Source organism: Melozone crissalis, unplaced genomic scaffold (assembly GCF_028551555.1).
Source record: "Melozone crissalis strain CALT ecotype California unplaced genomic scaffold, PUWL_Pcris_2 ptg000042l_1, whole genome shotgun sequence".
Taxonomy (NCBI): Eukaryota; Metazoa; Chordata; class Aves; order Passeriformes; family Passerellidae; genus Melozone; species Melozone crissalis.
This window is the reverse complement of record NW_026535820.1, coordinates 9,183,028-9,210,519: the sequence shown is the minus strand read 5'-3', so window position 1 is coordinate 9,210,519 and position 27,492 is coordinate 9,183,028. Positions and strand designations below refer to the sequence as shown.

General features: G+C 40.7%; 1 protein-coding gene across 1 annotated transcript; it reads left to right on the top strand.

Annotated features, from left to right (window-relative positions):
* Positions 1-2,276: 2,276 nt before the first annotated feature.
* TGS1 (trimethylguanosine synthase 1) lies at positions 2,277-24,881 on the top strand. Its single transcript, XM_054285161.1, has 13 exons — positions 2,277-2,400; positions 3,075-3,139; positions 5,143-5,315; positions 7,172-8,024; positions 8,801-8,918; positions 9,892-9,978; positions 10,793-10,964; positions 12,420-12,777; positions 13,634-13,807; positions 14,765-14,908; positions 15,889-16,107; positions 17,164-17,240; positions 24,401-24,881. Exons 1-13 carry the CDS (start codon positions 2,303-2,305, stop codon positions 24,515-24,517), a joined length of 2,655 nt encoding a protein of 884 aa, XP_054141136.1. The 5' UTR covers positions 2,277-2,302; the 3' UTR covers positions 24,518-24,881.
* The last annotated feature ends 2,611 nt before the right edge of the window (positions 24,882-27,492 follow it).

Genomic DNA, 27,492 nt, shown 5'->3' with positions numbered 1-27,492 from the left:
CCAGAGGTACAGACAAGCTCCCACAGGAAGAAACATTGGATATGCCAGGGTTTGTCATCCTGGAAGAGATTATAAGGACTGATATCTATAAAATCCACCAGTACAGCAGCTGAGTATGGATCAAATGCTCACTTATTCTTCTTATAAGGGAAGCATCATTTAAAGCTGGGACAAGCCACATTCAAAATGGAAAAGGTTCCTTCTCATGCAACAACTGTGGGTAAACTTGACAAGAATCATGAGAAGAAATCCACTGTCTTGCTAAACAGACAGAAAGCATGCCATCAGCTGCAGGTGGCTGGGGAATAGGAGAGTATTAGGAGGCATTCCCACATAGCTTTAGCCTTACCTGATGGTGGTTGCTCCTGCAGGCTGCAGGATATTGGGCTGCAATGTTATAAAAGAAGAGGCATCTTGTTCTTATACAATAGTGCAATTCACTGCACTTCATTAACAATGTAGCATTGTTTCCTTAAGAAGAGGAGTATCATAATTCTCAAAATATTTTGCACTTCACAATTCAATTTTATGCACAGCATTTGGCTGTTGCTAAACAACTTGTGTTGAAAGGTTTTCGTTTTACTGCATCTTCACTTTTGAAATATGAAGGTGATATATCATCCTAATTGCAGTTGTAGTTAGATCCACATGAATGCTAGAACTGGTGCAATCTTTCCCTGCATTTCTAAAGTATTTAATTACTGTAGTGATAGACATATTCGAGCCCTGACTAACACTGGCATTTAATATTTTTGTTTATATCAGATGTAAGATGGTGGGTGATTCAGTACACAACTAAGATTTTTTTTTTCTGTAAATGGATGGAATTTGTTGTTGTAGTTGTGCTACTGTCACCTAAACATCCTTCTGCATCCAAACTCCTCTTTGCATATTTTTTGTAAGAAATGTCTTATAAATCCTGAGGACATCTTGCACCCTCATGAGGCTGTACAGCCTTGTTACCTAAAATACACTGATACAAAGGGAAAGAGACAGCACAGCAGACAAACTGCACACTTATCATGCATTGAATGCAGGTAACATAACACCCAGTATCCCAGCTTGTCAAAAACAAGCACATTCCAGGCGGCCTGTTGTGCTTTAGGAATGGTATTCTCCATTTTAGCACTACTGCTAAAAGCAGAGCAGATATGAAGGCTACATTTCTTTCTCATGCTCTTTCACTGTCTATTAAGCAGGTTAGCAGGTAAGAAGAGATCCCAAGTCCATAATTTTTGTCTGAGAAAGCCTGTCCCAGTGATCTCAAGGCAGGTTTTGTAATGGTCTTTAGAGACATGAATTTCATGCATCATATAGATACACTCTGAATAATCTAAGTAGAACTGAACAGTCCGTCACCCAGTGTTTCATGCAGGAAATCTCTCAAACCTAGTGCACCATCATATAAATTCTCTACAGGAGATAAAAGGATAGAATCTGATTCTACAGGGCAGGATGCTGTGGTCTGATCATCACTGCACTTTCCCTTGTCTCCAACCAACCTCCTATTCTAAACATGCTCCAACTCTCTCAAGTCCTCAGGTCCCTTAATGGCGTTTTCCCAGGTTATATCTTGAGATATTGCCTGAAACAAGACCCCACAGTAAAGAAACATGTGAGTAAAACATGGTTATCTGTATCACTGCGCCCTATCACACGTCTGCTTCCCAATGGTTTTCTCTCTCCCTACCCAACCTCCAGACCCTCATTCTGACCTTCCTGCTTCACCCCAAGCCAGTTTTCTCACCAGGCTTTGTTCTCATTCTGACTCTCTCTGCCCATCCTGTCCCCACTCTCTCACAGTTTTAAGCTCTTCATTCTTTATTATGGGAGTGGTGAGGCACTGGGGTTTCCCAGACAAGTTGTGGATGCCCCATCCCTGGAAGCACTCCAGGCCAGGCTGGATGGGGTTTTGCACAACCTGGTTTAGTGGAAAGTGTCCCTGCCCATGGCAGAAGGGTTGGTACAAAGCGATTTTACGGTCCGCTCCAACCCAAACCATTCTGTGATTCTGCTCCCGTCACTACTCCAAAAACGCCTTGCTCACTTCTGTCTCCCGGTTTTGCCAGATTTTGGCTGCTGCATCTTTTATCGCGGACTTCCCTTGCGATGCCCTTTGCTTCGCTCCTCTTTACCCCCTCTGACCCCCCCCCAACACGCCCGCACCCCTCGTGGGGCGGCACCGGCAGCGCAGGCCCCGCCTGGGGCGCCCTCCCGGCCGCAGCGGGGCGGGCGCGGGCGGCGGTTCCGGCGGAAGGCGGCGGGGCCAGGCCGGGCCCGGCGTGGGGAGCTCCCCGCAGCGATGGTGCAGGAGCCGAGCCCGGGGCTGGTGGCCGAGCTGCTGCTGCGGGCGGGGGCGGCCGGCGCCATCCTGTGCCTCTGCTCCCGCGCCTTCGTCGAGTGAGTAGCGCCGGGCGCGCCCTGTCCCGGTGCCGAGGCCGGGGAGGTCCCGCTGGGGACGGGCGGGAAGGGCCGCGTTGCTGCGGCCAGGGAATGCGGGCGGAGCAGGGCTTTGCGGGGCTGTGCACAAAAGCACCTCGGTGTGTTTATCACTGCTGGGGGGAGCGGAAAAGGGTGAGAGCAGCCCCCACACGCCGATCCCTGGGCCGGGGCTCAGCGCGCCCTGCGCCCCCTTCGCGCTCCCCGTCCGCAGGGGAGCAGCCGGTTCCTCAGCGAGAGGAGGAGCAGAAATTTAAATTCCGGAGTGTACTGCGTAGTGCAGCGTTTTTTGAGCGTCGCTCCTATGGGCTTTCCCGTCAGGCTTTAATTCAAGTGTTGCCTTTTCCAGCTGTTGTTACTTTTTATTTGTCTCGCGTGTCTGGAGTCACATAGCAGCCCGTGTGGGAAGGGACCTTGGGAAAGGTCCCTTGGTCCGGCCTTTCATGGGAGCGGAGCCTAGAAGAGGTTAAGTACCTCATCAAGTATCATCTTGAAACGGCCAGTGGTGGGGATTTTATTGCATCCCTGGGGATGCAAACCTGGGGAGGTTTTTCCCACTGAATGATTGCTTTTACTGAAAAAAAAATCGTTTCAATGGTAACTTTCTGCATCTGTGTCTGTCTTTATTTTTACAGAGATCGAAAATTTTATAAACTGGGATTAAAAGGATTTTATGTCAAAGATGACAATGACAGTACAGGTAAGCTAATACAGTGTACTATGCAATGTGAAGTGTAGTCTCAAAATTAGTTATGTGTGGTTATTTAAGTTGTTCCTACCTCTGTGTTTTTCAGTACTTTTGCTTTGGGGACAGAAGTGAATAATAACTTAAAACTTACATAGCTTTCTGGTTACCATAATATTGATGTAGAAGTTTGTGTCAAACCAAGTGCAGTGCTTATTCCTGGTAGGAGCAATGGGGGTAGGACGGTCAGGACAGATGGAGACAAGAGATCTCCGAAGCCAGGTCGTGGAACTTGGGGTTTATTGCAAAGGGCCTGGGTGCAGGGACCCTGCTTGGAGCTGCCAGCCATAGCCCGGAGCAAGCCCCAAAGAGGAGCCCTGAAAGAGAGAGAGAAAGCAAGAGGTAAAGAGAGAGGAAGAAGGAGTAAAAGAGGATGAAGTTCCCATTACAATACCATAAATCTTCTTCTGTGCTAAATATTCTAATTTTCACTAGCTAATCTGGTACAAGATACAAATCCTACAGCATTTATGTACAGCCTATAAGATTCATTACATTACCATACTGTGTTACATTTTAAACCCTAAAAACTACTCTTTGGACCCCTTCTGCCAAGCTAGTAGGGTCTGCTCTGACCCTTGAACCTGTCCGCAAGCAGAGGGTATTGTCTAATCAAAAGGGGACTTGCCAGCCATACTATTGTTCAGTAACTAAGGCTTGGTAGCTCAAAGCTTGCTTTCATTTCAATCTCGCTTATAGTTTCCATATTCTCAAAATCTTTTGCCAGGCAATCATATTTATAAGGCTTTCCTGTTTCATCTTCCCCAACAGTTCCTATCCAGAGAAATTTTACCTGCTCACATAATATTCACCTGGTGCATGGAACACTTTCTATAACACATCCCTGACCTGGTCTTAAATCATAATTTCAACTTACTTCAATATTGATTGCATAATGGAGGGTCTGTGGATCCTAGATGTTTGTGTCCTCTGTCTCTACCCCAGCCTAGGACATTAGCTGTTGCTAGTTAATCTGCTGAGCAAGAAGTAGAGAAGTGCAATAGCACTGATGGGGAAAATTATGATTCACATATATACAATGAATCATATGAGGAGGACCAGAAAAGTAAGTCTCTCACTTGGCGTGCTTGTAATCTAGGAATTATCATGGTGTATAGCCTAACAGATTCAACACCATTCCCCTACTCCATCTCCTGAATTCCTCAAGTTTGCATATCTTACCATAATTGTTGTGGTATCTTTTTTAATCATTGCTGTGTTGGTAGATCCAGCAGCATATCTTGATTTGAAAGGAAGTCTGTGCAGAAATAGAAGCTGATAAATAATAGCACAGATTAGATTGAGACAATGTGAGAGTAATGAAAGAATAAGATTGTAAACTATGTTTTTGTACATGTATGAGTGATTTGTAGTGAGAATAATCAGTTAAAAATGGAAAAATCTCATGTTATGTGATAATTTGGCAGTAAATATATCCTAAACAACCAAACAAAAAACCTTGAATGTTTCAGTATTATCAGCTTAGTCAAGAGCTTTTGATTTCATAATTTCCATCCATATAGAACTCCTACTTTCTCAATAATATTTGTAATTTTTTATACCTGTGTTTCTGCTTAACAATTTGATAGAAGTGCAAGCTTGCTGGGGAGGGCACAGTCAGGCAAAGAGAAGGTTGTGGAGGCTGTGTGGGTACTGCTCAGCAGTAGCCAAAACATCAGCATGCTGTCCACACTGCTTCAGCCACAAATCCCAAACACAGTGCCATAGAGACTGCTGTGGAGAACTTAACTCTTTTCCAGACAGACCCAGTCCAGTGCCTTGGCTGCTGAAGTTACATTTTGATTCCTGCTGATAGCTATGCAGAAATTGAGCTGTTTGAAGATTTTTAAATGTGAAAGACAGCATGAGAGGCAGTTCTGCTATCTTTTTTTGTGTGCTGTGCTGTGGCATTGAGGTGTCAGAATCAGATTATATTCCTGAATGTATCTTGTTAACAGGGGAAGAACAAGCATCTGAGGAGGAGAACCATTGTCCCAATGTGAGATTAAAGGTGGATACTAATCATGCCCTGGACCTGGAAGAAGTTGAATTAGACTCAGAAGCTGAGCTTATGAAGAGTATGGGATTGCCTCTTCAGTTTGGTGGGCAGTCAGCCCACAGGGACTTTGTGGTAAATCTTTACTTGCTTTATTTGTTTCTGTTTGTGTAGTGTTTCTAGGCCTAGGGACATGCCTCCTCTCAGTTATTTCTGAGATGGCAGTTCATGGAAATGTATCTGAGCTGCCTTTAAGCTGCCTGCATTGCATCCTGGTAGGAGCACACAGCACCTTGGTCTGTCCAGGTTGTAAAGCCCCTCTGCCAGTTGGACTAAACAGGGTCAAGGCTGTGCTTTATGTGTCCATATCTATAGTGGTCTCGTGACTAGAGAAACCTGATTTAAAACAGCTGTGATACAGCTGATGCTGCACATCAAGACAGCTAGTACACACCAGTCTGAGCATGTATTTTCACACTGTCTGCTTTAACCATTTAGCTTTTGATAGTGATGTAAACAGCTGTTTTTTCAAATCCCTCTTGCAGCTGATAAAGCCAGGCTGCTCCAAAAGGCAGTAATGAGGCATTGATGCTTTTTTTCCAAGAGGGAACATTTGGGCTTTAGAAGGGGCCTGAAGTTTTCCCAGATGATGAAAAGACAGTGCAATGTTCACAGTGTCCAGACTGTGGAATACAGACCTCCCTGACAGTGAGACAGAGCACGGCATGGTTCTGACCTAATTAATTTGTAAATAAATGGGAGAAACTTGTATGCAATTTTAATTGATAACTTGTAAAACACCATACAGGCATCCAACTTCAAGCCCAAAGCGTGTATACAATTTGTGTTGCTGTGAAGTAATATGCAAATAAGTTGAATGGGAAAATAATGCATTTTTTTAATTAGATTACTACTAAGCATTGTGCTTTGGACTGTGTATGATAACATGAGGGATGTGGATGAAAGATCAGTGCCAGTTTTTCAGTTTTAACTTCTGTATAGTGCACCTTACATTTTTGTCAGTGTTACAAAACTAAGGATTGCAGCTCTTGGGGCATACATTCACTGTCCTTTGTCCATGTGAGTTTTATCATCACAGGAAGCCCCTCTGAAACAAGTGGAGTTGTAAATGATGAAACCAACAAGTTGCCTTAGTGTTCCTTTCAGGAGCAGGTTTCTGTCTACTGTTCCACCAGATAACTGTAGTAGCTGAGTTTGTTGTATCGAGTGAAATTATTGTACTGCACAAATGAAAGGACCACCTGTTTGGGCAGGAGGTTGTTGTTTCCTTGTTTCCTATTTCTGTTAGCCAACTTGGAGATTATTATGGGATGGAAAAGATATTACTCCCCTCTTTTGGGTCACTCTCTTCAAGACAAACAGAGATTCAGCTGCCGGATTTATAGAGTTTTTGAGTACAGAAATTTTTTGTGTGTGTACAGCATCCAAAATAGCAAGTATTTAACAATCTATGAGGTTGAGCATTATGTTTGCTATCCTAATAAGACACTAAACAGTGTTTGCTGATTGGGCAGATATCAGGTAAAAGTAAGGGTCAGCCACCACAGCTGCATAAAACAAAACCTTGATGTCACCAGGACAGTATTTTGCTGTTGAGCTCAACCTTGTCACCCTTCAATTCCTGACCAACTTCTTTTAGGATTTTATAGTGTTTCTTGTTGATGGCTTTCCTTCTTGAATATTTGAGCTGCTCATGACTTCCCACTGAGCAGCCTCACTTCTGTCTATCATTCTGATTTTTTGTATATGTGTATTTCTCCAGCTCATCCTCACACCTTCCTCAGAAGTGCCAGTTGAGGTTATGTAGCAGGGCCCTATCAGACCCAGAAACTCTACAGCCTTTTTGGGGAGAAAGCTTAACAGCAGGGTTGCACTGAGAGGGAGGGTTCCAATGGAAACAGAAATATGACTAGAGAGACAACAAGATTGTGTATGTGTTGTGGACTTCTAACTTTTCCATTATCTTTTAGGTAACAGAAAATTATAGAAAGAAAAATAATGTGAAGATTATGAAAAAGAAAAAGAAGAAGAAAAAAGAGTTGCAGCAAAAGCACGAGGATAAAATGGGGCAGGAATGCCAGGACAAAGCTTGTGGTGGCTGTACCCAGTCAATTTCTGGTGAGCTGGCCCTAGCTACAGAGCAGTGTGAGATGAGCAGCAAACCTCAGGCTGTGATTGAAGAGAACTGTGAAAGTTCAGAAAGCCTTGCAAGTGAGGCTTTACCCAGTGAACTTAAGGAAAAATGGGAGAAGTACTGGAACGAGTATGGAGAGGGCCTTCTTTGGCAAAGTTGGTTGGAAAAGCACCAAGAGGTGTCATCATCTGAGGGCATCACAGCCACTGAGCCTTGGAGTAATCCAGATACTAAGGAAGAATGGGAGCAGCATTATAGTGAACTGTACTGGTATTACTGGGAACAGTTTCAGTACTGGACAAGTCAAGGATGGACTACTGAGAGCTCACGTGGTGACAAGGTGGAAATTAATGGAATTACGCAGGAGACTGGTTTTTCAGGAGAAATGGGCTTGGTTAGCCCAGGACCTGAGCACAGTGAAGTGCTGAGCTTGGAGCTGTCTCCCTCCAACACCAAAAGTGAGGAAAGACTCCCTTCAAGTACTGATCCCCACAGTGAAATAATTTCTGGGATTTGGGGTTTAAATCTGAATTTGGAGGAAGTGGAGCAGAGCAGTGCTGCTCTAATAGTAGCCCACAAAGATCCTGAAGAGCAAAGTTCATCTGACAGTGGAAGCCAGAAGGAGCCCTGTGATGGAGGAAGCAGAAAAAGGAGAGCATCTTGTGAAAATAAGAGTGTTAGCCAGTCAGGTAATACAAAATCAGATAAAGTTGATTATCAGAATTCTCTGGGTAGATGTATGTAAGAAACAAGGGCATGTCTGTATTATTTTTAAAAAGTCAATTAGGTATTTTGTGGAATGATTACATATTCGATTCCTTTTTCTTCCCTCTGCTTCTTTGGATGATTTCTCCTCTCTAACCTGCATATTGAATGTGGTCTTAAGCCAGAAATGGTTTTAACAGAACATGTAATTCATAAATCTTCAAATGTACTACAGATATTGGTGAGAGATCCCTGTTAATGCATATTTAATTATCTTAGTCTTGATACTGCAGTGAGACTTAAGTCTGCTGCTAGTGACTTTCTAAGAGAGGAAGAAGCAGATGTGGTCCCAGCTTGGTGCTACAGTAGAGCAGGAATGGGAGAGGTGAAAAGATCTCCTTTTGAAAAAGAAATGAGAAGACTGTTTAAATCTTCCTTTTCTAAATCTGTGTGAATTTTGCATGGCTAATGAGATGGAAAACAAATTTTACACACAAGGTGAAACCGTTTCAAATTTTGTGTCTTACAGACATTTTATTTTTCATGGAGAGATGAGATAATTTGAAGTTGGTCCTTCATAAGATAGCTAACACTACAGTGTAATACTGGAAGCTTTATTAGTATGTTGTTCCTCAGACAAAGACAAGTAAAGATGTGTGTTTGGCACACACTAACTAGCTGTAGCTGCAGGGGTACTTTGGGGACAGGAAGGTAAGGAATTGATTTATGCAGAAGGAGAATGTGATGTGTCTTTTTTTAGGTGTGCAGGAGTCATGTAGCTCAAATTCAAGTGAAAAAAAGCACTTGCTGCTTCATGACCAAGATAAAGATGAGGATGAAGAGCCTCCTGAATACAGATGTGTCAAAGTCAAGAGAAGGCAAGTCATGAAATTTACATGAGCTTTTTTCTCATGCAGTCCAGCTCCAGGAGCCTTCTGATTTATACTAACTATACCTTTGATTGAGGATATGAGTTAAAATGTCGGTACAAAGCCACATAGTCTTCCATCACTGCTTATTGCTTTGCCTCACAACAAGCAGTGGATGTTTCCTCTCTTCCAGTGCTTTATGAAAACAAGGTTTGGCCTTGATAACTGTACAAGGTGATGGTGCTGTTCTTGTGCCACTGGAGTATAGAAAATTGTTAAATTGCATAGGGCAGCTTGCTTATTTAGGTGTAATTAATATAGACAATACCAGAACAACAGCAATTAATCTGTACTGTTTAACTGCATTGAATGCTGCCAGTAAAATGCTCAGAGATATGGCAGTCATAAAATGGGCAGTATCTGCCTTGTCACAGGTTTTTTTTCTTTCTTCTCTAAAAATATATAGTCTCAAAGATGGTGAGATGGCTCTTCCTCTCTAATAAATTTGCAGACTCAAATGTGAAGGAGTGGGAGGAATTTTTACCTGCTAATCACATAGCTGTGGTTTCATTCTAGTATTTTGCTGTTCCCACAGCAAATATAGATATTAATAATATAGATAATAATACAGGTAACATGATAGATGATGAAGGTAATCTGGAAATAGGATGAGCAAACACTGTCTTCATCATGTAGGGTTTGCCATTAAGTATTTTAAGAGGTCATTCAGAATACTTGGAATATTATAACCCAGTAGAAGGGCATATGTCCATAGAATTGGATAAAAAAACAAACCAACCCAAAAATTCATGCACAAGAATAGAGTGGTGTTATTTGCGTGGTTTGGTTTCAGCAGTGTGTGGAGGAACTTACTTGAAACCCACATTTAAATGTTTTCAATTTGCAAGACTTTTAGCAGTATAGCTGTAAAATGATTGGTTTCTTCACAGTAAGTAACTTTGTCATCTGTGTTTTTTCCTAGCCATGAGCTGGACATGGATGAGAACCCAGTGGACGATCCTGAGGAAACCTGCTCTGTGCTGGGTTTCAAGTGTGGCACAGGACAAAAGTAATTACTTACAAGGAACTGTGGGGCTTTTCTTAGCATGTCAGCCCTCTTGTTATTATGGAAATAGACCATTCATCTCCATTTCCTTTTTGTTAAACTTCTGAAACTGAGTTCCAGGGTTAGTCTCTGGGAGTCATTATACTACTGAAAGAACCTTATGTGCTACACCTTAGTGTAACACGTGATGTACTTTCAGTTGTATAAATGTTAAGTGGCTACTTAAATCAGAGCACAAAGGCTCTGACAATAAATGGTCCTCTCAGTTTGGAGTCCTGTGGGCTGAGATCATGATTTTTAGCTGCTTCATATTGGAAAGAAGTTCCTTTATATTAGTGAAATATTGTCATACTAGTAAAGTATTGCCAGGTGTTGGCCAGTGAAAAATTTTTTATTTTTTTTTAATTGCATTTGCCAGAAAATAAAAGCAGCTGGTTTGGAGGTTCTTGACAGCCACCAAAAATATATGTTATTTTTCTACTCAAGATTTTTTTTCATTTCCTATTCTTCAGGCTGGCCCAGGAAATTGTTTTCATCTGAAGTTATATAACTACTAGATAACTAGAATATAACTACTATATAACTAGAAAAAAAATCTAAAACTAATTAGGTTAAATATTTTCAAATAAAAATTTTTAACATTTTCATGAAGGTACGATGTTTTGCAGCTACACCCAGTGACCTATTTTAAATGGAGCAATAAAAAAATACTTAAGTCTAAGTCATTTTTTGTAAACATCAACATTCATGTTAAAGCTTCTAAACTGGAAATTAACCAACTAAGTCCTTATGTATGTATCTATCTGTCTATTTTCAGGTATGGTGGAATTCCAGATTTCACCCACCGAAGTGTGCAGTACTTGGAGAAAAAAGCAAAACTCAAGTCCAAATTCTTGGATCTCCGTAAACCAAGGAAGAGCAAAAACACACACATCTTCTTTACAGAGGAATCTGAAATGTCATGCAAAAAAAGCAAAACTTTGAGGAAGGTATGTTTAGTTATGAACACTGTTGTAATTCTTAGATTTATCTGTTACCTTAGCTGTTGTTGTATTATGAAAATGAAAAAGAGAATACTAATTGCCCAGAGTAGATGGCATTTTTAAATGTCAGTCCACTGCTCCTTTTTTCTTTTTTTCCTTGTTTTCTCCCCCTCCTTTCTGCCTCCCACCAATGTGAAGATTATTTAGATTAGGATGGCTATGGAAAGGCATTGGTAGACCTGTCAAGAGGAATGTGAGCTTAAACGGCCAAGCTATGTGAAAGTTATTCCTAACATCTGGGTGCACATAGCTTTAGAGGTGTGTGTAGGTTTCTGTTGTTACTAAAAGTATCTTTGATTGTAAATTGCATGTGAAGCCAGTTGTTAATGCTGACATTTCAGCAGTTAAGAGAAAATCTTTGCGTAGATCAGTGTATTTCATGGAACTCCATATTTTTAGTAATTTTGAAAGGGTTTTGCTTATACCTCTACCTGCATTTATTTTCATCTATAACTTTATGCTTTTATTTTAAAACTCAGAAATTGCTAAGAAGTAGAAACATTTGTTCACTGGAGATTTTAATTAGTTAAGTCTTTCTGAAAATCTGAGGGCACAGATTTTAATGTTATTTCACCTTCTTCTGGGATGCTTGGCATTCCCCAAAACCCAAGTGCAAAGCACTGTTTTCTGGTGGTGGTGATGCCATGCATGTTTTATTGAGCTCCAGTCACATTGCTATAATTTCTGATTCATTTTGTACCTGGGGCCAATATAGTTTGAGGGCAACATTAATTATGTGAAGGAAAAAAAAGTTATGAATTTCCTCAGACTTCCAGGTAAGGAACTGCTCCAGGTCTAGAGCCACTCAGAGCAACAATAATGTAAAAAGGAGCATCTGCATGTGCCTTTGAGGAGTTTGGAGTGGTGTCTGTGCCTTGGTTAGGAGCTTATGTCGAACTCTCTGCTATGCAGCAGAACTCTTTACCACCTGCACCATTTGGTACATCTTGAAGGTGAGGCAACAATGTGTGAAGGTAATTTTACCTGTTTATGCTAAAAAACTCTTTCCTGAGAGGCAGAGTTATCTCTGAATGCAGAGAAGATAGTTTGAAGTAGTAGTCTTGGTCACCTGGGCTGTGGCGAGTGTGACTATTTAGCTATTACATAAGAATTATTTAGTGTATTTATCAGTTGATCTTTTTGTTGGTTGGTTGTTTTTTTGTTTCTCTTTTGGAGGTAGCTGGCATCTAGTTCCCAAAGGCAACATGTTTCCAAATATTTTTAAAAGGTAGCTTGGTTAAGGACTACTTGAATGTTTTGAGTCTGGATATTTTACTGTTTTCAAAACACACATGGTAGAGAGTGCCTGCGGTGGCAGGTGCTTTTGAACTGTAAAGCTTTTAAGCTGTGCTCTGGATAACAGGTCATTATCTGATCATCTGTGATATTTGACAATTGCAGGTGGAAATGTTCCTGAAGCAGGTCAGTAAAGCTGAGGAGGAAGACACATCCCAGACAGGCACCCCTCAGGGTAAAGCAGAGGCATCGTCTGTGAGCAGCAGCGACTCAGAGGGTCAGGAGGGCGTTGCTGCCACACGGAGTGTGACGCTGGATGCTGAAATCCAGGAGCCACCCTCTCCCAGTGCAGCCTGCACAGAGCCTGGAGGGAGTAAGCTTGAGGGGGAGGCGCAGGACAACACTGCGGCGAGTGGCTCCGAGGAGCTGGGGACAGGGAGGCCTGAGCCTGGCGGCGGGCAGCAGCTTGTCCCTCTGGATATTCCTGATTATCTCCAGCCAGAGACAGAGGACATCAGCCAAGGTAAATCAGTTTCCTGCAAACTGATGAAATGAATTAGCAGTGGACTTGATACTGCCTTCTCAAGTGACTGTGTCGTGCAGTACTTACTTATTTTATTAATTCAATGGGACTCATTATGTCTAAGGAGTAACGAAAGCAATTGAGAGTTGTGCTAGTGGAATTAGCTTATTTCTGGAATGCCAGAATCCCAGGTGTTGTCTTTAATGGTGACAGTATTTCTTTATAGATAAACAGTCATTGTTTATCCTTGACATGATCTAACAAGTTTGCAATTCGTACCTTTTTTACCCTCTGCAAGGATGAGGGTTATTAAACCTCAGGTAGCTGCACAGTTTTGGGTTCAAATGCACATTGCTGAGCTCTAGGGAATGTGTGTTGTTAAAATTATTTTGAAGGATTTTTAAAAAATCAACATTACGCACTTTTCTATTTAACATGAAGCAAAGGAAAGCAGGATTATTCAGGTTTTTACATATAATTTAATCCTTCCTACAGTAGTTCAGTTGTGTTAAATTCCTACTGCAAACCTCTTGTCTAGATTGGTTTTAATTCATTACTGATAAAAGGGCATTAAACTGGTCTCTGATCCACTTGTTTGCTCATTACATAGAGTTTATTGTCTCCAGTTGAAGATTCAGGCTCTTAAATAATGGGTGAACAGTGAGGATTTTTAGGACTGTGGCTAATCCCTTGAAATACAGGATGCTATTTTTTAATTTAAAGCCTCTAATCTTCATAATCTGGCAAACAGTAATAAAGAACATTTAGCAGTGTTAAGGTTTAAAACCACTCACCTACCAATTACATTCCCTGGCCTACAAGAACAGTGACTGTTAACTTTTGCAGTGTCTTCCAGCTGTGGATGAAAACATTACTGCAAAGAAGAAGGAGACAAAAAGAAGAAGGAGGAAGAAAAATGCACAGAGAACTATACCTCCTGAGATTGCTGCTGATCCAGAGCTCGTCAAGTACTGGGCACAACGCTACCGGCTCTTCTCCCGGTTTGATGAGGGAATTAAACTAGACAGAGGTGGGTTCAGTGCTGAGTGTGCTGACTTGGTGATATATCTGAGGATCTATCCAAATCTGTGGTCCTTCTTGCAGTTTATTACTAATTTTCTTAAAGGAGGAGCACTACTGAGTGTGTCTTTGCACCCATGGATAAATTCCTTCCCCCCCGCCACCCAGCAGGCAGGTACCAGGCAGTCTTGGACTTCAGAAATGCTTTTTGTGTGGCACATCCCTGTCTGCATTAGTGCTTATATTTGCTGAAGATCTTGCTGGACCCAAATTATACTTTGTCAGGACTTGTTCAGAAACTCAGTGATATTTTTCTATTTCTTTATTTTATAAAATAATTTTGTGAAACTTCCAAGTATGCTGATGGATCTAGTTTCATTCTGTTTTGTTATGACTTGCAGCAGTCACCTGCAAAGCAACTTTTTTCCATGTTTGCTTGCAAAACACTTCAAATCATAAATTAATAAGTAAAGGAGGAATTAGGATTACCAGGTATTTTTTGTTGGTTGGGTATGTAAGCCTTCAATTTCTAAGGCTTTCCCTCATAAAGTTGCAGATTAATTGGCAGACCAGACATGGTGACAAAGAAAATAAAATGGTGGATAAACAAATATATTTCTGGTTTAATTTCCTATAGAGCATCATCACAATACATATAGCTTTTCATAGCTGTGCTCATGGACTTCTCCTTGATAAACCAGAATGCTCAGCACCAAGGTCAACAAAGCATGTATTGAGATTGAGGCATATCGGTTTCCTTCAGTGAGACTTTGTTTGCTTAGCAAATCTCTGGGCTGAGCAGAGTTTATCATCTTCAAAGCCGGTATTTCCTGGTGGAATGCACTAAGCCAAAATTCTTGGGATTAACACTAAACTTTCAGTTTTATGTGGGGCTTGGTTGTTTGTTTTTAAATGAGGTGACCTTGAAATAAGAGGTGAAAATACATTTCTTCCCCTTCCTCTGCAGAGGGCTGGTTTTCTGTTACTCCTGAGAAAATAGCTGAGCATATTGCTGTCCGTGTCAGTGAGTCATTCAACTGCGACATCATAGTGGATGCGTTCTGTGGGGTTGGAGGAAATGCTATCCAGTTTGCACTGACCTCAAAAAGAGGTAAGTGAGTGTTGTAAACAGTGCATTAGTTTTGTTTCTTTAATCTTTTTTCTGACACTATTCAGATATGTGCTCTGTTTGTTGATTTATTTTCTTTTCGGTGCTTCTGTAGCAACAGCAGCCGTTTCACTTCATCAGACTTACAATGTGACCTCTCTGTTTTCAAAAAGGACCAATAAATCTGCTTTTCTATTTTAAGTCAGAGTCAGATTTGTGTTGTACTAGTCAACACTATTTTTGTGTGGCATAATATCTGGTCTGTCAGATACTCTGGAGATGACTAGTAAAAGTGGACTTCTGTCAAAGCTGCTGCTTTTCCCAATTCTTACTTGAAGTCTGTGTGCTCAAAAAAACCAGGCTTTATGTGAACAGTACTTAAAGCACTGAATGGAATCACATGCAGGTTCTGCAGAACCAAGTGCACAAAAGTGATAATAACTTCATGTTAGTCTAATGCCAGCTAATGATATTGTAGTGAAATGTTGAGAGTATTTCCTGTACAAATATTTCCTGCTAGATACTCGTACCAGTTCATCTATCATCAATGTTTGAGCGAGACAAATGGTCATTTCTACTGCATTAAATTTGGCAGGCTATGATCCCATCTATACATCTCACTTGGCTTTTTGTATTTCCTGGCTCAATTTTAATTTCTGTTATTAGGTACTGGCCTTGTATCATCCATCTCTCTTGGGCTGTGTTGGTTGGGGCTTTTTGAACTCGATTTTCAGAAGTATGGGGCCAGCCACAGATAAATGTTTTTCTTTAACAAAGAAGAGTGAGTTTCTAATGGACACCATTGAAGTTGTCCGTGCCAAACCTGAGGCAAGAAGGACTTGCTCTCTTAGGCAGACAGTGCCATGTCCTTGATCCTTGCACGGGGCTGTCACAGAAGCGGTGTCTGACCGCGGTGCCCCGCCCCTGCTCGGGCGCCATTCCGGTTCCCGTTAATCCCAGCGTTTGCCGTCTCTCGCGGGCAGTGATCGCCATCGACATCGATCCCGAGAAGCTGCGGCTGGCGCGGCACAACGCGGAGGTGTACGGCGTGGCCGAGCGCATCGACTTCCTGTGCGGCGACTTCATGGCGCTGGCGGCCGGCCTGCGCGCCGACGTGGTGTTCCTCAGCCCGCCCTGGGGGGGGCCCGACTATGCCACTGCCGACATCTTCGACATCCAAACCATGATCTGCCCGGATGGATATCCTTTCCAGGCTCTGCCTTGTCGTGGCCTTCTCCCTGTCCTCTCCTCCCTCTCCTCCCGTGGGGTTTGCACGCCCGGTTGGCTGACTGTGGATGACACAGTCAGCAGCTGGAGTTCCAGATGCAAACCATTTGTTTAGTCCCCTTCACCACCTAAATTTAAATGTTTTTATTTCTTATTACCAAATAAAACAGTAATGAGGTTTTCCTGAAGGCAAAAAATCAATCAGTGAATTGAGTAGCTCTCAACTTAAAACATTAATTCAACAGTTTTAACTCCTTGAAATTATTTTATTAAAATACCCCATAGCAATCAAATAGCCATGTGATGTGTGTATATATACATATATATATATATATAGAGAGAGAGAGAGATAATAACTAATTGTGTGAACTATGACCTTGTCATTAATTCTACTTTTTAATTGATTCACGAAGGGGATATCTTATTTAAAATACCTTACTAAAACTGTTCTCAGTCATAGCACCTGCCTGTGACTTGGGAAATCACACAACAGTGCCAGCAAAATATTAACTCTTTGAATTAATATATAGAATTTCCTACTAGCTTGTTAACAGTGATACTGAGCACTCATTCATCTGGGAAGGTATTAACATAATAGTTTCATCATATATGAAGTATGGGGTTTCTTTTGTCACAGAATAATCTTAATTTGTTCCCTTTTATGTTAAAATGTAACCATATTTGTAAGAAAATCTTCATATGAATGTGTGAGAGATTTCACAAAGTGGCTTAAAAAACAGTTGTAAGCCAAATATGCTAGCTACAAACTACATTCAAATTTGTCAAATATTTCTTTGTAGTTCAGACAAATTTTCATGAAAAGTGAGTGTTGGGGGTTTTTTCTACTTGTAGGGCACTAATGGTGAAATAGAGTTTCTGCATTTCAGAAGAGGATCCTACCCACACACTCAAAAGATTAGCTACAATTTAATTGCATAATAGCTGAAATTGAGACATACTTTCAAAATTAATCAACATAAAGCAACTTTTCCTTCCCCATTCTTATTTTTTTCCTTTACTGGCTTCTACATTTGAAATTTTCAGGCTCTCCAAGAAGATCACCAACAATATTGTGTATTTTCTGCCTCGGAATGCTGATATTAACCAGGTGTGTTACAGGATGAGGTCTTGGTGAATGAATAAAATGCTCAGCTGACTTAAACATAAGTATTATAAATGCAAACATAAGACTTTTAAGTCTGTTCAGCTGAATGTGGGTTATATGGTGTTTTTATATTTGACCCTTGTGTGAAGTGATTTCTGTGTTTGCAGTACTTTTGGTATATTTAGAAATGGGAGTATAAGATTATTTCCATGGTTTTGGCGCTGTTTCTTCTTAAAGCAACAGAATGGGGTTTCTTGTAGAAGTTTCAAAGCCAATTGCCAGGCACATACATCATTATAAAAATATCAAAAATTATACTTTAACCAGCTCTCACTATCTGATAAGTTGGTTAGTTGGTGAGTCTCAGACTTCATGGCTGTCAGTTTATGAAGGAGTTGCAGGAAATCACAGCCTGCAGTCGCTGCTCTCAGGGGTGGTACTATTGGTGTCCACGCAAGTGTGTGGTTCCATATAGGCTGCTTGCATTGAGGGGATGTGTGATAAACACAGAATTTGTGGCACTAATGTGGGGTTTTTTGTATTAGAGATTTTTGGTAGAAGTTTGGGGTTTTTTTAGCGGTTACATGACTAACAATTCCCCTGAGTGTTTGGTTTAGGTTCCTCTGTGTATTTTCTATGTTAATTATGTCTTGTAGCTTTTCAGAAAGAAGGAAGCAGTTCTCACCTGCCAGATGCCACAGGACTTCCCAGGACTTTTTCCTGCTCTTCCAAAAACTGCATCTGACTCAGAGTAGGCAGGGCATCAAAGCCATATGGTGGCTTGTGGAATTGTTGCTGGCAAGCAGCTGGCTCAAGAAAAAGGCTGAAATTCACATGGCCTAAGTATTAGCAGACTCTAAGCCCATGCTGTGCACAGAACCATTGCTTTGGCAGGTGATGATTCAATTCCTTTTTGCATTTCAGGCTGGTGAAATGTCAAAGTGGCTTATGAATCTTTGAATAGGGACCTTAATTTTAGAAAGAGTTTCTCTAATTATATCGCATCTCAACACTGCCTTTTGTCAAATATTTCATTCCCATGATGAAGAGTGACCTTAGAGAGTTTTCTGCTCTACTCATGAGCACTTTTTACTGGCTTGCTAAATGGCCAAAGGCATCTACATTTCACTTCTGTTTCCACAAAAGCATGCAGGAATACTCCCCACAGGCTGTACCTTTTCCTTCAGAAGAGCTGGGCTCTTCTGGTTGATTGAGCCAGGTGTCCTGACATCTCTATATCTTGGTACAGTTGGCTCTGAATGATGTTGATTACATCCACGGGTTTGGTTTAACACAGGTAGCTGCAGAGTAACAGCTGTTGCTCAAAAACATGGCTCAGTTGTTAAAAGTTCATGGCTGAGGTCCTGGGTTCAGTTCAGTTCAGTGTTCCAGGCTATGGGCTACTCTCAGGAAGGGTAATCAGCTCCTTATGCCTTTCTTTAGAAATAGTGCCAGTATAAGAACAAAAAAAACCCCAAAAGGTTGATGATCTGAGAGGGGGAAAGAGAATGTTAATCAAGCCCACTGTTTAAGGAAGTGTCTTCATCCTGTGTAGACAAAAGTGTGTCAAACATGTTCCAAACATGACCTTGGTGAATACTCTGGTCCACAGAAGACTGTTGTAGGTTTGATTACCAAAATCTCCAACTGTATCTAAAAATTAAATTTTTGGATTTACTGCCACTACACTTCTAGGGCTGTGAATTTCCAGCAAAATAAAAATTTTTAAAAAATTTTTTAAAAAATTGAAAAAAAAAGCCCACAAGTTAGAAGCAACCTTGCAATAAAATTACTGTTTAACCATTAGTTAAGATGGTTCAAATTTTGTGGAAGATGTTTAATTTTATGGAAAATGGCTATCAGATCACTGTTAGATAGCAAACATAAAATAGGGATATAGGGATCCTGCTGCTGGAGTGAAAGCAGGGTGGTAGCTGACCTTGACCTCGCTGTTTCAGAGGTGTTCATTGCCTTATTGGTGGACAAGATATCCAGCCTTGTTCCACATGACTTTATTGCAAAAACAGCACTTACTACTTCTGCAGGGACAGCCACGTTGGTGTGGAGTTGGTCTTGTTGAGAGAAATGGGGTTCTTTGAAGTCCCTTTAAAAATCAGTGGAGTTTAGGTCTCAGAGAAGTGAACTTTTGTACTTCTCCCTCAAGAGGGAGCAGCGAACCAATGCAAGATGGTTGACTGATTTACAAGAAATATAAAAACATTTCCCTGAATTGCATTAAGTCTCTTTGTTTTCAAACATGTTAGAAAATTTATAATGTATGCAGGTTTGTTTTTAGGTTGAATTAATCTTTAATAATATTCTTCCTAGCTAGGAACAATCAGGAATAATAAGTATGTGTATACACATACATTGAAAAATATGTATATTTATTAGTGCCTGTTATGTGGTTCATAAATGTAATTTATGAAGTGTTTATGAAGCTGTGCTCTGCCTCATTGGGCAGAGTGAGAAGTGTGTACTCACCTCTGGGAAATGAAGTCATTTCAGGTAGTCTAATCTCTTTTCTGTACCAGATAATGCTTCTGCATGTTAAGATTTGCAGCAAATAAGGAGGAACCTGCAATTTGTTGCTGTAGGGCCTTCTTGCTAATGGTGGAATCTGTTCTTTTCATCCCATTGTAGAAGTTAGCGTTGGTCCCTCACTGGTGGTCACAGTGTTGTCAGGATGCATGATGGCTCCCCCCAATAAACTGGTGAGCCTGAAATGTTGGTGACCTTGGTCTGTTGTGAGACAGATAACCACATCAGCATCTTTAGCAGCCTAGCCAGATTTGGGAGATGGAGTAATGGAGAATTGGGAGTTCATTGCTTTTCCTGCTTGTGCTTGGTTAGTGGCTCAGATACTGGATTGTGCCTTAGTGATCATTTCAAATGTCACCCTGCTTTGAAGACAGGCATACTGCTGTTTGTGGTAGCTATGTCTCACAATTTTGTCAAACTGTGCTGTTGTTGGAGCTTTTGCTGTCCTAAAGGTTGGTGTCTCAGACCTGGCTTATATTTCAAATACTGTCAGAATACAGGAATGGCTTCTTGTTTCTTGTCTAGTGTAGAGTGGTTCTGTGAACCTAGAATTAAGCAAAGTGTTCTGGACCTTGATGGTCCTACAAAACGTACACATTATGTTGGTACTTTTCTTTTTTTTCTTGTCTTTTTTCCTACATCATCTCCATCAATCACTTTGAGAAATTCTGCAGTTAGACACTGAGGCCTTGTTCTGTCTGAGTATACTGCCTGGATGAAAAAATGTGTTTTGGTGTTGCTGTGTTTCTGTTTATGAAGGTCCAGTTGTTAAAAATGACTGCTCAATGAAGGGAGAGTGAAGATGCATAAAACCTATTTATTTATTTGAATTCTCTCTTTAAGCTGTGATATTTTAAAATGGAGCCTAGCCAAATTGGTCTTGCCAAGCAGAGTCATCTTTGTTTAGGAGTAAATAGAACAGTGAGCAAAGCAGGGAGTGAGAGGCCAGGAAATGAACAGAAGTTGATTTGATAGTATTTTTAAGATGCTTAGGTATTAGGGGATTTGGCAGGTAAAATACCGTGGGTTGATGTGTTTTGGAGGCTGATAATTTCTAAGTGAATGTAATTGCATACACTTCAGCTGAGACTGTTGTGTTAATAACAACAGCTTTTAAGCAGCCCACTTGAAACCCATGTGTGTTCTCTGTCCTTGATAAAAGCCAGAATTTACCCATGGCATACACCAAGCCAGAGTGATACTTCTGAACTTCAGTCTTCCTGAAGCTCATAATGCTTGCATACTGAATTGTAATTTGCCTACACTAAGTAAGAAAAAAATAAATAAATGTCTGGCCTATTAAAGGGTGACAGCACCACTGTGATGGTGTCATTATTCACATGCATACCTGTACATTTTCAAAAATGCTGCCTGAAAGCATTTTATTTCATTGTGTTCAGTGTAAAGAATACTTATTTTCTTCTTTTTCAAGTGGGTTGGGTTTTGTTCCCCTTAGCTTTTAGGTTGGATACAGGGGGAGGGGATTCTTCATTTTAGTAGTGTTCTATAAAATTAATTGATTCACAGAGTCCTTGTGTGATTCCATATCAAGTCAAAAAGCTTGTACTTGTCATACCCAAGAAAAATTTCTAGGAGGGGAGAAAAAAAATGGATTTTTAGTCCACAGTTATATTAGTTGGTGACTGGAAGAGATGGGAAGTTACTTTACTAAGAGTTTCAGTATGATTAAAAAAATGTAAAAAAAAAAAAAAAACAAGACCAGTAGGAAAATCTTTAAGATCAAAAGTACGCTTGAAGAATGTAAGGGAAGTTTGCACTTCAAGCAACTCATGCTCCTGAAATAATCTTTTCTGTGTTTGTTTCCTCTTTCATATTTTCATCTTTTCTGATGTCTCCTTTTCAAACCTGTTGGCTGCTTTTTTGATGTGTTTTGGCTGTGGCTGTAGCTGTGGACTCTCTTTAGCAGTAGTCACTGAACTGAAAGATGAAGGTGAGAGGGATGCAGGGAGGTGTTAAATGGAGCTGCAACCTTTACCTCTGCCTAGGGACAGCAAAGGAAGCAATATCTGTCCACCCAGGTAATGTGGGTTTGGACTAAAGAATAAACCACGGTAAGGAGAGTTGCCAGCAGGGAATCATTGTTTGTACACAAGAAAGTGCAAAATAAAGACATCTTGGACTAGTCAAGTTTTTAAAAAGTTTTTCTGTATTCACCATTGCAGTTCACTGCAAAAACAGGAGATGTTTGTCGATATCTCTAAAAATAGCTGAGCACCTTTGTTTTTCTCAAAGCATCGTTCCTCAATCTGCTGTTATTTTTGGAGGGTGTCCCTCTGCCAGGCCAGACCCTTCTGAAGCTTGGTGTGTGGCAGCCTTCCCTCACTACACTTGTCAGGGTTGACTGAGCCCTGCTGAGGAAAACTTGGCAACTCCTACGTAATTAAATTTGCAACCTCCAGCAATTTACAACTAAGCATTGTCACAGAGGATTTGCATTTCTCTCCTCTGTGTATCGGGTGGGTTAAAGAGCATACAGTACCAGATCTGTCCCAGAAGAGCTTATTCCCATGTGTTTATTTTAATTTATTTTCACCTTTGGGTTTATCAAATACCTTTAGTTGTTGTTTGAAATTAATCATAGTTGTCCTGGGTTTAACACTTAGACACCAGACACAACATATGTAAATGTTCAGCTGTTCCTTGGTAGACACCACCCATCAGTGGAGGGGCTTCTTGTTTTACTTGGCCTTCTAAGAGAAATGTTTAGTAAATACTAGTGTTTAATATCAATGTGTTAGTCATACTTAGATATGCTAGTGACGCAAACCATGCCCAGAAAGCAGGAGTGCATAACCCCCAGACACTAATTTCTGTATTCTTATACTGACTAATCCAATTAATATTTTAGAATACTTAAGAGACATCAACTATATAGTTGATCAACTATAAAGCCTCTTGATGCTTTTTGGAAGGGACATTCCAGCTTCTGTTTGTAAAAAATTAAAAGTTAACATCTTCCTAGAAAAACTATGGATCAACCCACAATGCTTTGTGGATTTCAAGTAAGAACAGATAAGTTGTAAAATTAACATTCCTGATCACTTGCCAGTTTTAGATTCTTGTGCTATTTATAAGTCAGCCAGCCTCTGGTTTTTTACTTAAGTGGCAGGTTCCTCTCTGACAAGAACGCCGGGCGTTTTTTCCTATCACCAGAAGTTGAAGGATGAAGAAACTGCTCACACTTTTTGTCTAAAAAAACAAAAAAAAGGGAGAAAATCAAAACAGAAAAGTAAATGCTTGATTTAGATAAGTGTGGCAGTTTTCTAGACAAGTCAATAAAGGTTCAAAATGTAGTTTTAATTAATCTGTTATTTTCTCTTGATAGTAGGCTGTTTTTTTACTCACAATAAAATAGAGGAAGTTCAGCATGTTTATATTTAAACCTGCACTACAGAGTTAAGTCTCCAGGGGCTTTAGAAGTGTTAATAATACAGCTTGAATTCAAAGTTTCAGCTGCTAACATCATCTCTGCTTAAAGATCAGTTAAAATCTACTGCAGGCTTGTAGACCCTGATAACTTGGCCTGGGAAGTTTCCCTGCATGGGGAACTACAGAAATAATTTTCCTGCAACAGCCTGGGAGAATGGCAGCACAGAGCAGAACTGGCTGTGAAGCGTGGAACCCCCCCCCTCCACAGGACAGGTCCTCAGGGTACAAAGTGGAGGGGAAAAAAGCAGACCATGTTCAGTTTTGGTGTTTGTCCTTCTGACTGTGCAGTCTCTCCTGATGAGGAGTTGATGGCCTGTAAGCTGTTATCCCTCAGGGTCATCCTGAATAGGAACAGGAGAGGGGAGAGTACTGCCTGCTCCAGTCCAAAATGCAAAGTCCTCTGTGAAATGGTGTGTCTGTAAACATTAAGCATTAGAGGTGTGCCATGGGCTCAGTCCAACAGAGCATGAATAGTGAAATTCTCACTCCAGTGATCAAAAACACAAAGCTGGGGCCGGTGCTGCCTGGCAGGCTCCCCCAGCCTGCAGAGGCACTGCTGCTCCAGCCTTGCCCTCAGCACTGCCTGCGACTCCAGTGCATACAACAGCTTTTTCTTTAGCTCCAATAGCAACAACAATTAACTGTGACTTTTTTTTGTGAGTTTCTCTGTGTGTTTGGGGCTTGGTTTTGTTTGGGTTGTTCTCTTCCACCCTGCCACTCTTCAGTGCAACCTTTATGCTTCCTAATTCTAATTACTAAAATTGGTTTTACTCTTCCCCCAAAATTTGGGATGTGGCATCTTTCAAGCACAGCTTATAGGTTGCTTTTTGCTACATTGGCATCTCTCAAATGCCACGTACCATGCAAACCAGAGGAGTATCTCTTGCCTCAGCGCAGCATGTCAACTTCTGAGTGTTTCTCGTTGGCTCTGAAATCCTCTTGTTTTTGTGATTTGGGTAAGGAGGGTTTTTCAGTCACAAGCCACAAACAGCTTCTGTGTGTAAAAGGAGACATAAAAAGAGGATCAGAGGCATTAGCTGCCAAGGAACATTTTCCACCAGTATTAACAGAGCAGAGATAGTTTTTTCTGATTGTTTGTGCATTAGAAAGTTGGGGGTTTTGCCTCTTTTCCTGTACATTGATTGGTTTATTTTTTGTTCTTTGTTTTTCAGGTGGCTTCCTTAGCAGGGCCAGGAGGGAAAGTTGAAATAGAACAAAATTTTCTCAATTTCAAACTGAAGACAATAACAGCATATTTTGGTGATCTAATAAGGCATGACATCTCCTGAACTCAATGTGGATTCTTCCAAACCCATCCTCCCTAACTGCTGCCTTGCTTAAGCTTTTGTACAGCTGGCTGGTCAAAAATGACTTAAAGCCATTTTCCGCTTTAATTTCGCTTTACAGAAATGTGTTCTGTTGTACTGTCAATAAATGTTTTATAATAATTTTGACAAAACTGTAAATGTAAAAAAGCTGTGAATGTATGAAGAAAACTCTTAATGAAATGCAGTCTTTCAAGGTTCAAGCCCAACCCATGGAAGTGGGGTTCAGGATTTCTGTAACTCTTACATGTGCTACTTCTGTGCTTGCTCTGGTTTTGAGCACCCAGAGGGTCAAGAAAAATAGCCTGGAAGCCACAGGAGCTGCTGTCTGTGCTTGAGAAGCATAAGCATCTGAACATCAGGTGGGGATAGAGGGTCAGGTGCACCACAAGAGGTTAACCCCAGTCCACCTCTCTCGCTCCGTGCTCTCTGAGGAACCTTTTCAGGTTTTCTTTGTAGGATGGAGGTTCACACATTAATTCTAGTGAGTGCTCTGACTTGTGGTAGCTCAAAGAGAGTGCTGGGTGTGTTTGTGTCTGGAGGTGGGACTCTACCCTCTGGGTATTGTCATTTTATTTTATTTTTTATCTCCCTGTCATTCCTCTTTGTTGCAAAGATATTTTGAAGAAACCTTCTGCCTGGAGGTTTGTATCAGTAAGCAGAGGGGTTTCTGTCCCCCTTCTTTTCCAGGCCTTTGGAATCCTCACACAGGCTTCAGGGCAGAAATAAGCCAGCTTTTCCTGGTGAGGGCTCTCTGCTCCCACTTAGAGTTTGGAGGGGCTTTGTGCAATTCTTCAAGTAGAAGAGGAGGCAGGTGAGAAATGCCTTGGGCATGGCTATGGTGCTCTCACTGAAATATTCTTACATTATGTCCCCAAGCTCAATTTTGAGTTGTTTTTGAGGTAAGAGTATAGGAATAATAATTTCTAAGATAAATTAATGCTGCAGCAGGATGCTGAAGGCAGCAGAAGCTAAGCACTAAACTATGCATTAGTGCTATCCAAGAAAACAAGAATAACTGTAGAATAACCAAATAAGAGGATCTATTTTCCCCATTAAGGAATGAAATCCAACTCTTCAAAATAGTTGAAGAGACCAAAGTGTTTGTGTGTTTAGGGATTGTTATGACTCAGTGTGAGCTTGCAGTGCAGTAAAATAGCCCTTGGGAAATGGCTGTTTTCTAGCTTTGCTGTCTTTCCAGATCCAGACAAGTGCTAAACTTTTACTGTTACATTCGTGCTTCATGGAAGGTATTTTGTGAAGATACTTTGGCTAATTTGGATCACTGCACTTTGCCACAGTGCTACAGCAAGGAAGAAGTCTTGTGCTGGCTCTGCATCAGTGTTTAAAGGGAATTATTAAGGAAATAATATTTCTTAGAAGTTTCCTATTATGTCGTAGGGGAATTTGGCAAGAGTGCTAATATTACAGGAGCTCTAGACCTACTGTGGCAGTGGCATGTGAATGTAATAATGCTGTTAGACTTCCACTACAAGCTACAAACAAAAATCCAAGTCCATGAGGCTGAATGAAGAATAGATTCATTTATATTGTGTATGGCACAATATAAATGTGTACAGTACTCTGTACACTAAAATTTTACTATATTTGGCTCATTGCTGCTTGTAGAAATACCCTTGTCTCATTACTTGGTCCTCTTTTTCTCCTTAAGGAGATGCTTGAGAAGCATTTTGAGATATTGCTGATACTACTCCTGTAAAAGGAAGCTCTGACAGTGAAATGCCTGTGAATTTACTTCTGTCTTCTGGAAAGTAGTTAGATTTTGTTCAGTGCCCAGTATACAAAGTATGGAAGCTGAAATATAAAAGGTACAACATTTACCCATTTGAATTTTTACTTCCAGTGTAATGAAGTTAATGGTAAAAAGGAACAGTTTCTCAGAAGGTCTCTGCAGAGCTTTGCAAGCACATGGAGCATCAAAAGCAGAAGAATATCTTTGTTCATAGCTGTTCCTCTCTCTAACCAAGAAGGACGAAAGGGGATTTTTTGGTTGGTTTTTTTTTTTTTTTTTTAATTACAATTTAAAGTCAGAATGCACTCTTCTGGGCTGTGATAAATGTTTGCCCTCACTTCCCACTTGCACAGAACTGGCGAAGTTCCCCAGGGCTTTGAATCTACCCATCTAAATTTAAGCCTATAATACATCTGTGAGTACTTTTAGTTTTTTTGTTAATAATATCAACCAACAAACCCTTCATGGAGGAGAGCTTCCGTCATGACTTGCTATACAATGTTATTTTGCTTTATATTGGAGAAAAAAGTTAACATGGGCTGAGACACTGTTAAATTTCTGGACAGCTTGTGGTCTCTGTTTTAATACCCTTTATCAATTTAGGTAGTATTTTGTAAATGATACATTGGGCAGCAAAGAAGTTATATTGCTACTGTAAATACTCATAGAAGTTTGATCTTTTACCCATACTAAGACACAAAATAAGCTACAGGAAAAATGCAATTTTTTTTTCCTAAGGACTAAATGCAGTAAATGCATACTGAGTTCTACTTTCTAGTACACTCTTGAGCCCCTAATCTCTTTAGGTTTATCTTAATTAAATCCAACATTAAATGAAGCCCATTCATTTCTTTTTCTGATGCATGGCATGAAGAGAAGTGATGGAAGATGAAGTTAGGTGCATTGCAAGGCTGAAGCTGAATTGCAGGTTCAAGGGGACCAGAGCATGCATGAGCAAGGGCTGAGCAGCTGTCTCTTCATGGGAGGACATCACTGTGCCCTTCTCTGAATGAGGCCCCATTAGACTTATGAGAAAAAATTAACTGTTCCATGAAGTTTTCATGTACAGGTTTTAGAAAACCTTCCCCAAGTGTACTGTTTCTGAAACAACATCTGGGTCTTTATGTGCAACTGAGAGGTTATATAAGCAAATTAATGTTACACCACAGTGACCATAGTAACATTT

Excerpts from the sequence above, each read along its gene's own strand:
- TGS1 (XM_054285161.1), top strand. The coding sequence starts at position 2,303 with ATGGTGCAGGAGCCGAGCCCGGGGCTGGTGGCCGAGCTGCTGCTGCGG. Across the intron at positions 3,140-5,142 it reads AGATGACAATGACAGTACAG|GGGAAGAACAAGCATCTGAG; the intron begins GTAAGCTAATAC and ends TCTTGTTAACAG. Across the intron at positions 13,808-14,764 it reads GGGAATTAAACTAGACAGAG|AGGGCTGGTTTTCTGTTACT; the intron begins GTGGGTTCAGTG and ends CTTCCTCTGCAG.